Source organism: Poecilia reticulata, chromosome 7 (genome assembly GCF_904066995.2).
Source record: "Poecilia reticulata chromosome 7, P_reticulata-male-v2, whole genome shotgun sequence".
Lineage (NCBI taxonomy): Eukaryota > Metazoa > Chordata > Actinopteri > Cyprinodontiformes > Poeciliidae > Poecilia > Poecilia reticulata.
This window is the reverse complement of record NC_088836.1, coordinates 8742039-8754712: the sequence shown is the minus strand read 5'-3', so window position 1 is coordinate 8754712 and position 12674 is coordinate 8742039. Positions and strand designations below refer to the sequence as shown.

General features: G+C 37.5%; 1 protein-coding gene across 5 annotated transcripts in view; it reads left to right on the top strand.

Moving 5' to 3' along the window:
- nphp4 (nephronophthisis 4) overlaps positions 1 to 12674 on the top strand; it is a 185780-nt gene that overhangs the window by 140062 nt on the left and 33044 nt on the right. For all 5 annotated transcript variants that reach the window (XM_008413093.3, XM_008413092.3, XM_017305948.2 and 2 more), the window contains 2 exons: positions 8272 to 8406; positions 12322 to 12512. In XM_008413093.3, the coding sequence (XP_008411315.1) occupies positions 8272 to 8406; positions 12322 to 12512 (326 nt within the window). The remainder of the gene's footprint in view (positions 1 to 8271; positions 8407 to 12321; positions 12513 to 12674) is intronic.

The following is a 12674-nucleotide window of genomic DNA, read 5'->3' as shown; positions in this document are numbered from 1 at the left end:
CTGCATCTATTAAATGTTTTTTCTTCACTCACCCACCTTAAATAAAGATGGTTAGTGATATTTCAAGCAATATTTAAGAGGTGGGACTGGCTTGATTGACATGGTGATGGAAAGAAAATGCAAAACACTCGACCTTCTTCGCGCCACACAAAGACCATCATGTCATGCTGATGGTAAGTTAATGGAAATACTGATGCTGTTTTCTTCTTCAGTTATAAAATTGTCCCAAAATAAAATATGCCACAGTCGTCTTTAGTAAACATTCTCTTTTTATCCACTTTGTTTCCAAAAGTTCCTGCCATACCGATTTAAGTTTTTTTATTTCTTAAATTTGCAATAAACGCAACAATACAGATATTGCTTAACTTAAATCAGACTTGAAAGAAATATTTTCCTTTGAAAAAGGAGAACTCGGCAGGAGAGCCGAGGCAATTAAATGCCTCATCTGTTGTACGAATGAAATTAATGCAGTGCAAACATGAGCTTTTTTTCAATTACTGTTTGAGGCATTATGGCCAAGATTTGAAAAAAAAATATATATTTTAAAACTATACACATTAAATTAAATCAACTTAGTTTTTTTTCTAAGCTGTTAGAACTCTAAGAGCAACACACTGCTGACTATATACTGATATCTAATTTCCTGTTTTTGATTCATGGATGTTATCAGTCATGTTTTATCTTTAATGCTTTAGGAATTTATCAGCAGCAGGCTGAATTAAAAACGAAAGGCGGATTCCTATGCTTCTGAGTGAAAAACTGCATATCTTTTAGTCATCCTAAAGTAGGACTCGCATGTAATTGATAAAAAGAAAATGTTAGAAATTGTCATATCTGTTCAGTCGCACTACAATGCAGTAATTATTTTTAAAGGTAAAGGACCCAAAAGTAGATGTGCTGAATAATAAAGAGATTAAGTAAGAACGGCTTTGTTTTGTTGAAACATCTGCAGTCTTTTAGCAAACCAGAAGGACTGCCAGACAATTGTCTGAGCAGACTCAGAATGGTTAAGATATAACAACTGCTGGCTTGCATTTTAAAACTAATTATTGAATCTACAAAACTGATTTTTATCCACAAAACCACAATACACTCAATAAAGGCTGAGACAAAAAGCCGACATATTTAATAAGAATGTTTGATGAGCAGATTTGCATTTGGTCAAAGCAGAATTATCCTGACGTATAAACGGCTTCAGGAGTATAGAGCGAATAACGAGTAATCTTTCAATCCATGATTTCTTTGTGATCAAAAGCCCAAAGCTTTTTGAGAGATAATGTTGACTCAACAGTGGCTCATTAAAAATTACTAATCTTTCGTTAGTTTCTAAACACATCTCTGTGTCCAAAATGTTTTCCAGGAACAATGATAGTTATTATCTACTCCCTTTTGTTGTCTCTGCATATATCAGGATAAAGTTAAATCAGCTGTTTGATCAGAAGTACATTAAAATGCATCGAATTTGTCCCATGAATGACCCCAGGATGTTTCCTCTTTGGCGGATCGTTAACGCATCCTAATCCTTCGTGATCGAACGTCAGTCAGATATTCAGATTGTACTTTCTCAATAAACACACAAACCGCCATTACAGATCACTTTGCCTTTTCACAGCATACACCTTAATCCACCACCACGGGTCTTCCTCAGCGTGGTATCTGCATCACATTCTGTTGATTAACGCATTTCTCAGATCAGACTGACAGAATCGAATAGAAATATCCTTTATTGTCCCACAGTGGGGAAATTTTTGTTGTGACAGCAGCAAGCTGGACAGGCAATCCAAGCATGTACATTCACACAAAACTAAAGATATAACATCTATGAAAACAGAAGAATAACACAATGTATTTTAAGGGCTAAATTACAGCCCTTAATAGTGCTCATGTTATTTAAAAATGTATATGCAAAGCTTTACAAAAAGTGTACATGCTTATTTGTGAATTGAAAACAGACTGTTTGCAAGAAGTGACAAAAACTGTGCAACAGCAGAGATGTGCAAACAAGAGTGGAAATGTTATTTGAAAAGAGAAAGCTGTGCAAATACCAGCAGGGATATCAACACCTATTGAGTTTGTTGGAAGCAGTGATATTATAAAGTATAATAGCTGCTGGGAAGAAGGATCTGCAATAACCCTCTTTTCTGCACTTAGGATACAGCAGTATGTCACTGAAGGATTTCTCCTCTTCAACAGCTTCATGCATAGTCTATGACATTGGAGGGTGAGGGTCTTTGCTGTGTGTTCACTAGCAGACCCGTCCTGCTGCACAAGTGGCATGTAGTTTGTTTTTTAATGCAAAGTGTTACTGCTTTTGTTTACTTTTTCTCTCTTACTGGGTAACTTGATAAGTCTTCACGGTCTTTCTCTATATCTTTTGTAAATATCCACTCTTTTCCTGGTGGTGTTCTTATAGGACTGATCATATTAACATCATCATGATACCAGCTGCAGCAAGCTTGTTTCTTTTGGCATCTAATCATACATACTTGACAGATGTAGGGACTGATAGTGCAATATTATTCTGTTTAGCCATTTTTTTCGGTGCAAAAGTGACTGGTTGTTTAAATGTAACATTGCTGGTGCAGTTGTCAATAAAGTCCACTCAGAGCCTTATGGGATTGAGGAATAAGGTTGATGGTCCTCAAAGATTAATAAAAATGACATCACAAATTCAAATCCTTGTTAGTTTGATTGTTTTTCATAAATGTTGGTTAAAAAAAAGTTTTATTTACAAATTTAATGCCAAATTCAACCATAGACACAGTTGATATAGTTCTATGAAAGGTCTGTGGGTCTTGTGGTAAACTCAGACTTAAATAGTGACTAAAGTCACTAAAGGCTCTTTCAGAAAAATAGTCTGTGAGTTTAAAAAAAAAAGTATTTGTATGAAATAATATTGCTGACTCAGTTGAATCTGTGCTCTTTCAAAGTCCGATTTTCTTCTCGACTAACACGCAGGACGCGCAGAAGGACACACAAGCAGGAAGCGTATATCTGCTTTAGCACAGTGGAAACGGGTGATTAGAGCCTTCTGCAGACCTGACAGTGCTGCTCATCTGCAGCAGCCTGATAAGCCCTGAAGAAACTGACTTTTGCAGCTGGAGAGTGTAGAATTTCACCCCGATCCCCCAATACTGCCACAATTGGGACAAAATATCAGTGAAATTTACCTGGCCGTTAGTTTGGCTATAGATAACAGCCCACATGAAGTATCTGTCTGTCATTAAAAGCTCTCACTGCTGGCACAATTACGCCAGACTATATCAGACTTGCCGTTAGCCTTAAGGTGAGGCTGAATCTACTTATTTTGAAAGGTCAGTGGCCCGGAACGGCGAAGCAGAAGAAATCGAATACCGCAGGCTACTTTGAAACCCCCCTGGCGCTCGCTCTCATTTGTTCTAGAGGCCAGCAAATCAGTGGTTTGTTATGGCCTTAACCTCAAGAACTGCTAGCAGGGCAAATGAGGTGGGCAGGTAGGGCTATTGTCATGCGACAGCGTCTGGCAGTTGATAAATTTGATAGACTTCAACCTCCTGAGTCTTTGTTCACTAATTTTCTTCTCCACACAGAGTGTGCAACACTCTCTCTATTGAAGTTTGAATTTCTGTGTTTGATTCAGTAGCTATGGATGGGTTATATGACTGAGAGCAAGACATCCATACTTGCATCACCATCCAAATAATTTTGGTTCCTCATCATCGCATTATTTTCATTACCTCCTTATAACACTATCTTATGTTTGATGGTGATGATGATTAAACAAAAACCCACCATAGATGCGATATCTTCACAGGAAGAATAACGGATGGAAGAATCTACAACGAGGCACTGGGAATAAGATATTTGCTTTTGATTGGATGTGCTCTCTAAACTCTACAGCATAAGTGATATGTTCACAGCAATATTTGAGGAAATATAACTCAGGCAAATGCACCCGACTGAATGGCGTGGCCAGTGTAGGGTGATGGATGATGAGGAAAATGCTTTGGGATGGCAGACACCTCTCCCATTAATCTGCAGAACAGCACCGTCTGCCTCTGTTTGCATAGCAACACCGACTCCACATTATTCATTTAGCTGCTGCCTATTATCTGTTTGTTGATGAAAGGATTCTCCTTTGAAAGATTTGGAGGATGCTTTTGGCTTCCCCTCTGAAACTCCTGCAAGCTATCTGATGTGTCAGTTCTGGGCAGAAGAGGCAGTTAATTGCTGCTCTCGCTACATTTCATACGCGATGAGAGTGCACCCTGAACGGGGAGCTGCACAGCTCCTCAGAAAATTCTAAATTTGTTTCAGGTTTGCACCTCATTTTGGGCATACTGAGATTTAGGGCCTGCAAACATTGAGGAAAAACTGAGTTCACTTCGATCAATTTTAACTTTTAGTTCTACCTTCTTTGTCCGGCAGCGGCTGTAGATTAGGTCTAATTTGTTTCAAATTAAGCTCTTAGGCTTAAAATTGTGCGAAATACTGATGCTGTATTTAACAACGGTGATTCAGAGTAGCTGATTGAGCCTTTGCAATCATCATTCACATTGTTAAAAATGGGAATTGAATTTACAGTCGGCAAGCTGGGAAAGGTACCACTGTTAATCAGCCCACTGCAGCCTCGCTAACTGAGTAAGTAAATGCTGACTTCTTATACTGGAGTGCAAATTGCAAGAACAGATGATGCTCTCAATAAGATCTCAACAGCGACTACTAAGTTTTACATTCCTGAGAGGTTTTGGTCTTTATTAACATGGCAGATTCTTGCCGTCACTTCAAATGCATCAACTTCACATTCAGGATGCAAATGTGGCATTCCATCACATCCCAAATGTGCATTGTGGAATTGAGATGTGGTGACATGGGAGGCTATTGGAGTACAGTGATCTAGTGGTCAGGTTCCAGAAACCAATTTGAGATTATTTCAGCTTTCGAGCGGCACAAAGCACCACTCGATGGTAGCCATCAGAAGATGGGAACACCGGGGTTATAAGAAGATGGACACAGTCAGCAACAGTACGGTACAAAGTGTGCAGAGAAAACAATCCTTCACTCTATTACACTATCATCACCACAGTCTGAACGGTTTACAGAAGGCAGATTCTGACTCTACTAGCTGAATATTGAAACTGAGATCAGGACCTGAGACACTTCCAATGTGTTACTGTCTAATTTTAGTGAATCTGTTTGAATTGTAGCCTTAGTACCCTGTTGTTTGCTAACAGGAGAGGTGCCTAGTGTGGTCTTCAGCTACGGTCACCTGCACGCTTCAAGGTTCAATAGGTTTCTCTGTACTTGGTTGTAACACACGGTTATTTGCCTCCGTTGCTTTTGTACTAACTTGAAGCAGTCGGCCTATTCTGTGACCTCTGACATCAACAAGGCGTTCACATAACTGCTGCTCACTGGATAGTTTCTGTTTTCCAGACAATTGTCCATAAATCCATGGTTCTTTGAGGAGTTGATAAACTACTGATCTACTAGGATTTTCACAAACACATCTGTCTGGCATCAACAACCATGTCTTGTTCATTTGAATCCGTTTTCTTCTACATTCCATTTGAGCGTAATACAAAAGCCCGCTGACAATTTCAAGCTCCGAATGACAACCGCAAACTTTTGGACTTTTTGAAAAAGGTGTTGCCTTAAAAGCTATTTTGAATAAATAACTCCTAAACCAAGCAATTTTGATTTATTTTTTATTTTTTTACTTTGGATCCTATTCTGGCTTGTTATGTCAAAAACTTCATGCTAAGGTACAGCTGTTGTACAGATGCTAATTTTGTGGATAATTGTGCCTCTACCACAGACTCACCTGATGGTGGTGACCTAAGAATGCAGTGTGTGATCAAACATCAAGAGACAAATGTGTCTTAATAAAACTGAATTTGCTTTCTGTGTTGTCATATTTGCTTATAGACACGAGTCTCAGTGAAAAGAAGCAAGAAAACTTGCTGGGAAAACTGGGGCAACACATTCTTGTCAAACTAAACTATCTGAAATCAAACTGAGATAAGATCTATTTGTGGAGCCCCTGCTGGTGTCCTCAGGCAGATTCCAATGTTTTTTCTCTAAAGAATCAGCAGGATTTTTTACATATAAAAACACTAATGAAACAGTGAGCATTTATAAAAAACTAATGACTTTGATAACAGCTACTTTTATATATTTTATATAAGCAATAAATTTCCCCAAATAATTATGCAAAGTTGCTGCTGTTTTTTTTTTTTTTTACTTTTTTGTAGCTCTTTTATTGGTTCTCAGTTTCTGTTTCCAGGTGTTTTGCTCTTCATACTTAGTTTTTTTTCATGAAGCCTCCACAGGATCTCAGCAGGATTGAGATTAGAAAATTATGTTAGTCAACATAATTTGTCAGATAAGCCTAATAGTCTATATGAAATGTTCGGTTTTCTGTGGTACAAATGTATTTGACATAGTTAGTTTTTCTTCTTCATCAGTAGTGTTGATCATGTTTGTACACCCCATCGTCTCTTAAATGTCAGATTATTACTCTCACCTGCATACTGATATTACGATGTTGCCTGTAATTTTTATTACGTACATTTACACAAGCACAAACATATTATTTTAAAAATATTTCCATTTTACTCCACTTGACATTTAATTTACATTTCACAATATCAGCTAACACTGAAAGTTTGTTAGCTGAAACACAAAATCTCAAAATAATTTGAGATTATGTTAAATTTCAACTGCAACTGCTGCTGTTTTTTTTCTTTACTTGACAAATGTCAAAGAAAAATATTAGATGTTTGATACCATTTTGATTCTGTAAGTGAAAAAAAAAGTTTAAAAATGTTATTACAAGAAAATATAAGTCACATAATCCAGTAACATTTGGATAATTATCGTCTTAATTAATGCAAAGTGTCATCTACTGCAACAGTAGACAGGATAGTACTTGATATAATTCTTAATATTTATGTTCACTTTGGATTCAGTTGCTGAACAAGTTGTTGGAAACCAGGTTTGCTAACATTAGGGTATTCCGTCATGGTATTTGTCTTGGGTCTGGTCGACTTTTGTCAAAAATTTTACATAAAATTCTTAGCCTTTTTAAATCAATACTATTCATAAATGTTTCTATATTACTTTCTCTGTTAGCCAGTGCTGATTCCTTCTACTTTGTACCTACATACTTTTATGCTTGTGGCATTAAACTATATCACATTATTTTTTCCACTTATTCCAGTATTTTAATAAATTATGTAGAAAAATTTTATAAAAATCTGATACAAATCTGTATAATATGAGTTTAATTGTTCATTACTATTTGGAAACTTGTCATTACTCTCCTCCATTCCCCTTTATTTTGGTGCCGAGTTCTGTTTGGGCCAGTTGACTCCTATTCAATATGACAAATTCTGATCATTAATTAAGCCAGAATAACTCAGTGGACTCCTGTTGGAAGCTAAAATTTATTGGACTCACGTAAGCTAATTTTCCTGCAATATGCTATACGTACAAAGTAGAAAATCACTTTAAGGTCACACCAAGTGCATAAATTCCCACAGGCGGGTAAGAATCTGTAGTTATTTTTATTTTTTTCCATTTTGGAAAATCTTACTTTATCTTATGTCTCTCGACATCTCAGATTTCTCTTGTGTCATTCTTACTGAAATGTTTTATAGATAAGAATATTCTTTTGTCTATCAGCACTTATCCCTCAGGATAAAAATATATCATCACCATATAAGTAAAAATACATTAGTGAGAGAAATTAGCTAGCGCTTTATTAGAAATATGAAAACTACAGAGAATGATGTGCCTATTTTTTTTTCAAATTAATGTAGACTATGTTGCTATAAGAACTGTCTTTTATCATTTTAATGTGCACTCCGACCTCCATCGACTTCTCAAAATATCGACTATTTAGATTTTCAAATCTTTGAAATTATTGTTCGCATTATATCCAAAAAAAAGTTCTTTTTAATACCCATATTTTATAGACACCTGATTAATTATGTAGAAGAAATTCTGAATGTAAGTTCTCCTTTAAGTAAGATTAACTTTGAAACAAAGTTCTGTCACATAGAAGTAATACAGAGAATTAAAAGTGACTTTTAATGCTACGGGAATCTGTTTGATTTATCTCTCATTTCTACAAAAGTGGCCTGACATTGAATTTGCGGCACGTCAAGTGTCTCCTGCTCCTGAAAGACAAACAATTTTGATCTGTTTCAACTTTAAAGTTTAGGTTCATCAGAATGTTGATGGCTGGTATCGCACACTTACAGTGACGTTGCCGTTTGCTTACTGCAGGATGTCCAGCTGACCCCAGCAGGAAGAGAGCAGCGGACGGGATATCGTCTTATTCTCACATCATCACGCCTCGTGAAGTCACCACCACCTTTAAAGGAGGAAGCCTGTCAACCCGAAACATTCTTCAACTTAACGGTCAGCACATCAAGCTTAATATGTTTTAATGCACCAACAAATGAGTTGCTACCACTGGGGTAAAAATGTTTTTTAAAAAAATAGATGATTTGGTTGCAGTAGCTTAATCTCAAGCTCTGTTAGTTTGAAAATTACAACCATATAACAGGTGACGAAAGGAAGAGGCATATCTGACCATTCCTCTTTGCACAATCTCTCTGGATGGTTTTAGTTCCTCTGTGTGCTTTGTTTTCTATGTTTCACTCCTCGCGTTTTATATAAGCCTTGAATCAGGATTATTTATTTGTGTCGATTTTCCTGCTGAAAGACCAAATCACCACTCATATTCAGTTTACTGGCAGAGACAACACAATTTCTCTGTAAAATTACCCAATATTTTAAAGCATTCATAAAGTGATGCACTCTGACAATGTTGACTGGGTCATTTGGAAGAGAAGCAGGCCCACAGCATCATATACCCTCCACCTTACTTAAGTCGGCACGAGGTACTTTTTCAAATATTGTGAAATGTTGCGAAAAAGCTCAGCATTAATCTGATCTGACCAAGAAAACAAAAACAAAAGACAAACATGACTACAAATGAAGTTCCAGAAGAGTTCATAAATATTTTAATGGTGGGACAGGGATGTGTTTTGTTGTTTCTTACATGACTCCCAAACATTCCTTATAATGTAGAAAAAAGTCCAATAGTTGTCTTTTTAAAACTGTGTCATCCTGTAATGCATCATTGGTCAGTAATGAAAGGTTTCTACAAATTCTGATCACCTTAAAAAAATATAAAGTACAACTGAAAACATTTTCAGTTGCATTTAGAGGCACCAATAATTCTGTCAGCTATCCATTTGCATTAATTTTATTAACAATAATCAATTTGAATGTAGGACTTTTTTTCAGTTTTCAATGTACAATTGCAGTAACAAATGCATTTATTCTTAACCTTTACCATGAGTGCTAACAACTTTGTTTACCTCTGAGTCAGGTTATTGCACATTGCAGTGTCTCCACTCAGCTATCAGTGTGTGTCTGAGCCCATGTTTGAGTGGAGCCTCAGCCACAGAGGAATTGGCGTCTTTTATTTGGGCGTTGACCGCGCTGCTGCCGCCGCCTTGATCGGCTTAGTCAGATACATTTCACATTCTTTCTATTGGCTGCACCAGCGAACCACTCAATTTTCAGGCTAATTGAGCTTGCACAGGCATCTCTAGTGGTTAGCCACAATCCTGTTTGTGTGCGTGTGTGTGTGTGTGTTTTTTGCTGTTGTTTTTTTTGACTGTGTGCGTGCATGTCTGTGTGTGCAAGCATAGCCTTAGCAAAGGCACACAAACACACTGGGGAAACCAATTTTTCCCTCAATTAAGCAAGCCATCATCAGTCAACTGGCTTGCTATTGGTAAATTTGCCTCAAATTGTAACTATTTCTGAAGCGCACGCACTCACAGAGTCAGAGGTTTCGCGTAAGACATATAAAACAAGCATATAATTGCACAGAGTGATGCAAAATGCATCTGACAGGTATAGAATTGCAAACTGGCCTGCAGAAATGATGTCGTTTCACAAATATTTTAGCTTTATTCACTGTGACCAAAGCACTGATAAACAGTTATGCTGCTAAGAAGCTCAATGTAGCTCAGATTCTGTGTATAAAAACATATTTACAAATTGTTTCATGGGCAGGTTCACCTCACAATCGCTTTACACACTGTGGCAATCAGTTACTCACACCTACTCACACCTCTTGTTGCTATGCAAACACAGGCTGCTCTGTTTGCTCTGTTTCTTACATGTCTTCCTCACCACAGCGTACCCACTTATTGTCTTTTACATTCTCTCCTTCCTTCACCTTGGTGTGCCAGTTAAGCATACAGTGTGCCTAATTGCTTTCACTGGAGTCCAGTCACAGCAGCAAGACGGAGTGAGCAGAGAAGCTACACACCATTGGGTGGTGTGTGTGTGTGTGTGCGTGTGTGTGTGCGTGCGCATGTGCGTGTGTGTGTGTGCGCGTGCAGAGGTGTGTGTGCGTGTGCATGTGTGTGTGTGTGTTTGTTTGTGTCACTCTCCTGCCCCACTTCTTCCTGCCGGTGGCTGTGAAGGATAGCCAGACACTATCAGGTTAGCCCACTGGCTCCCAGCCTGATACGGCTTTGATAATGAGACTTGGAAAAATGTCTAAGGATAAGGAGTCATACAAGTAGGGGGGGAAAGAAAAGAATAGCAGACATCAAAGAGTTTGCTTGGAAGCATATAACCTAGAAATATTCTTCACAAGGAAACTTTTGTAATACCCGAAATTTATCCAGGATTAATTAAGTCCAATAAAAAAGATTAGCAATGTTTGTTTATTGGTTTTAAAATGTTCCATCCACTTTTCCAGTTTGTATCCCAACTTTGTTCTGTTTGAAATCATGTAGATCTTGAGTAAACCATGGAAATGTATCACTATCACTTTGTTAACAAACACTTTTGTTCTGACTTGTGAGGGCAGTTTGGCAAAAAAACAAACAAAAAAAAAAACACGAAAAGCGTCTGTTTGAGGTGAGGGAGCAAGCTGGGATATCCAAAGAAACCTTAAGCACAAGTAGATGGAAACTTTATATAAACAGGCTGAAACAAACTTGAAAAACTTAAATACTTGACAAAAAGTTGCTGCTTAAAAAAATATAATCTTCTTAGAGTGGGGTTCTGTAAGATGACTATAAGTATTCAAAAATCCTACCTTTGTGGAACTTGCAGATCAGAAAGTGAGTCAAATCTGCCACAATGAGAAATGGCTCTTATATAAATTAATCTTGCATTTCTGACAAACAACTACATTCCCTAAAAATCTACAAAAATAAAAACAGCTAAATTCCTTTTGTGGAAGAATTACCGATATATTTGTTTTGTTGTGACTGTTCCTGTTCAAGGTGTTCCTTCCACATAGCAAACACAAAACCTTTTCTTCTGCTAATTTTCATCTTGCCAATTCATTTGGTTAAATACTTATAATTAGTTTGGTTAAACTAATCTATTCAGCATTTTACATGGTGCAATATTGTGAAAGTGAACTTTAAGATTCTTTTGCAAAATGGTAGAAACGTAAAAAAAAAATTCTCAAAGAAAGCAGGATACAAGCAAGTGACTTCAGTTTGTTAGTTATATGTGGTGCAGCAGAAAGCACTGATCAGCTACAAGCAAAGTATGTGGCATATAAAAAAAGTCCACTTCAAATGGACAAAATACTAGCAAATGCAGAAGCATTAAAAAGTTTGTTCTACCACTTGTATATAACAAAACAGAACTGGGTTAACGCACAGGAGATGTTCCCAGATTGCTGTAGAAAACTGATGAGTGCGTGGGGAATTAGAAAAGGTCTAATGTCTGGTGTACAGCAAACACAGGAGGTAATGCTCCTGAAGAACCTAAATAAAAGCCCACTTTACAGCTTACTCTCTCTTAAGCAATTTACCAATGTACCAAGGACTGTTTTCTTCCTTTTCGCTGCTCATTTTTTATGATTTATGATTGCATTCAGTGAGACTAGGTTAATTTTCCCCATTGTGAAAATGTAGACTCTCTCCAAGCTTAGGAATAGGGGGGGTTATTTTTCTAGAAATCAACACTGCAGTTTAAACTTTGTTTAAATACTTTCATAATTCTGTGACTGGTCCACTTGACTAAATTAAAATAATTGATAACTGCATAATCACTGAGGTAAAAGAAGGCATCAGAGAATCTTCTCACTTGAGAATGTGTCAAACCTTTTATCTTCTCCGTCTGTTTTTATTTGTATTCTTGTTATCTTTTTCCTAAAGTGTCATTTGGGTGTGTTGAAAGGTGCGAACAAGGAAAATGCATCATCATTATCAGCATGAGGAGAACATATTCTATTCTTCCCAGTGAACAAATTCATCACTTCGGCCTGTTTTTGCTTGGCAGCTAGGAACACGGCACGAGAACACAGGCTGGATGGAGAGCCGGTGCTGCTGAACAGAAACGGGATCAGAGCTCAGGACATCACCCCTGAAGCACAAAGCCTGAACAGCGACAGCAGACGGCGAAAGCTGGACTGCATGGCTGCAGTGCATCGACTGGAGGCTAAAGAGAACACAACAGCAGCCGATGTTACGGTAATGTCCGACTTTAGTACTGGTGAGGTGCTTCTGTGTGAAGCTGACCAACAGCAAATTGAACATGACACCACACAGAAACATACAGTGACTTTTGACACATGAGAGATTGCAGGTCAGTGTTAATAGTCACTCTGGTAAGAATGACCATCCGCTGTTTTA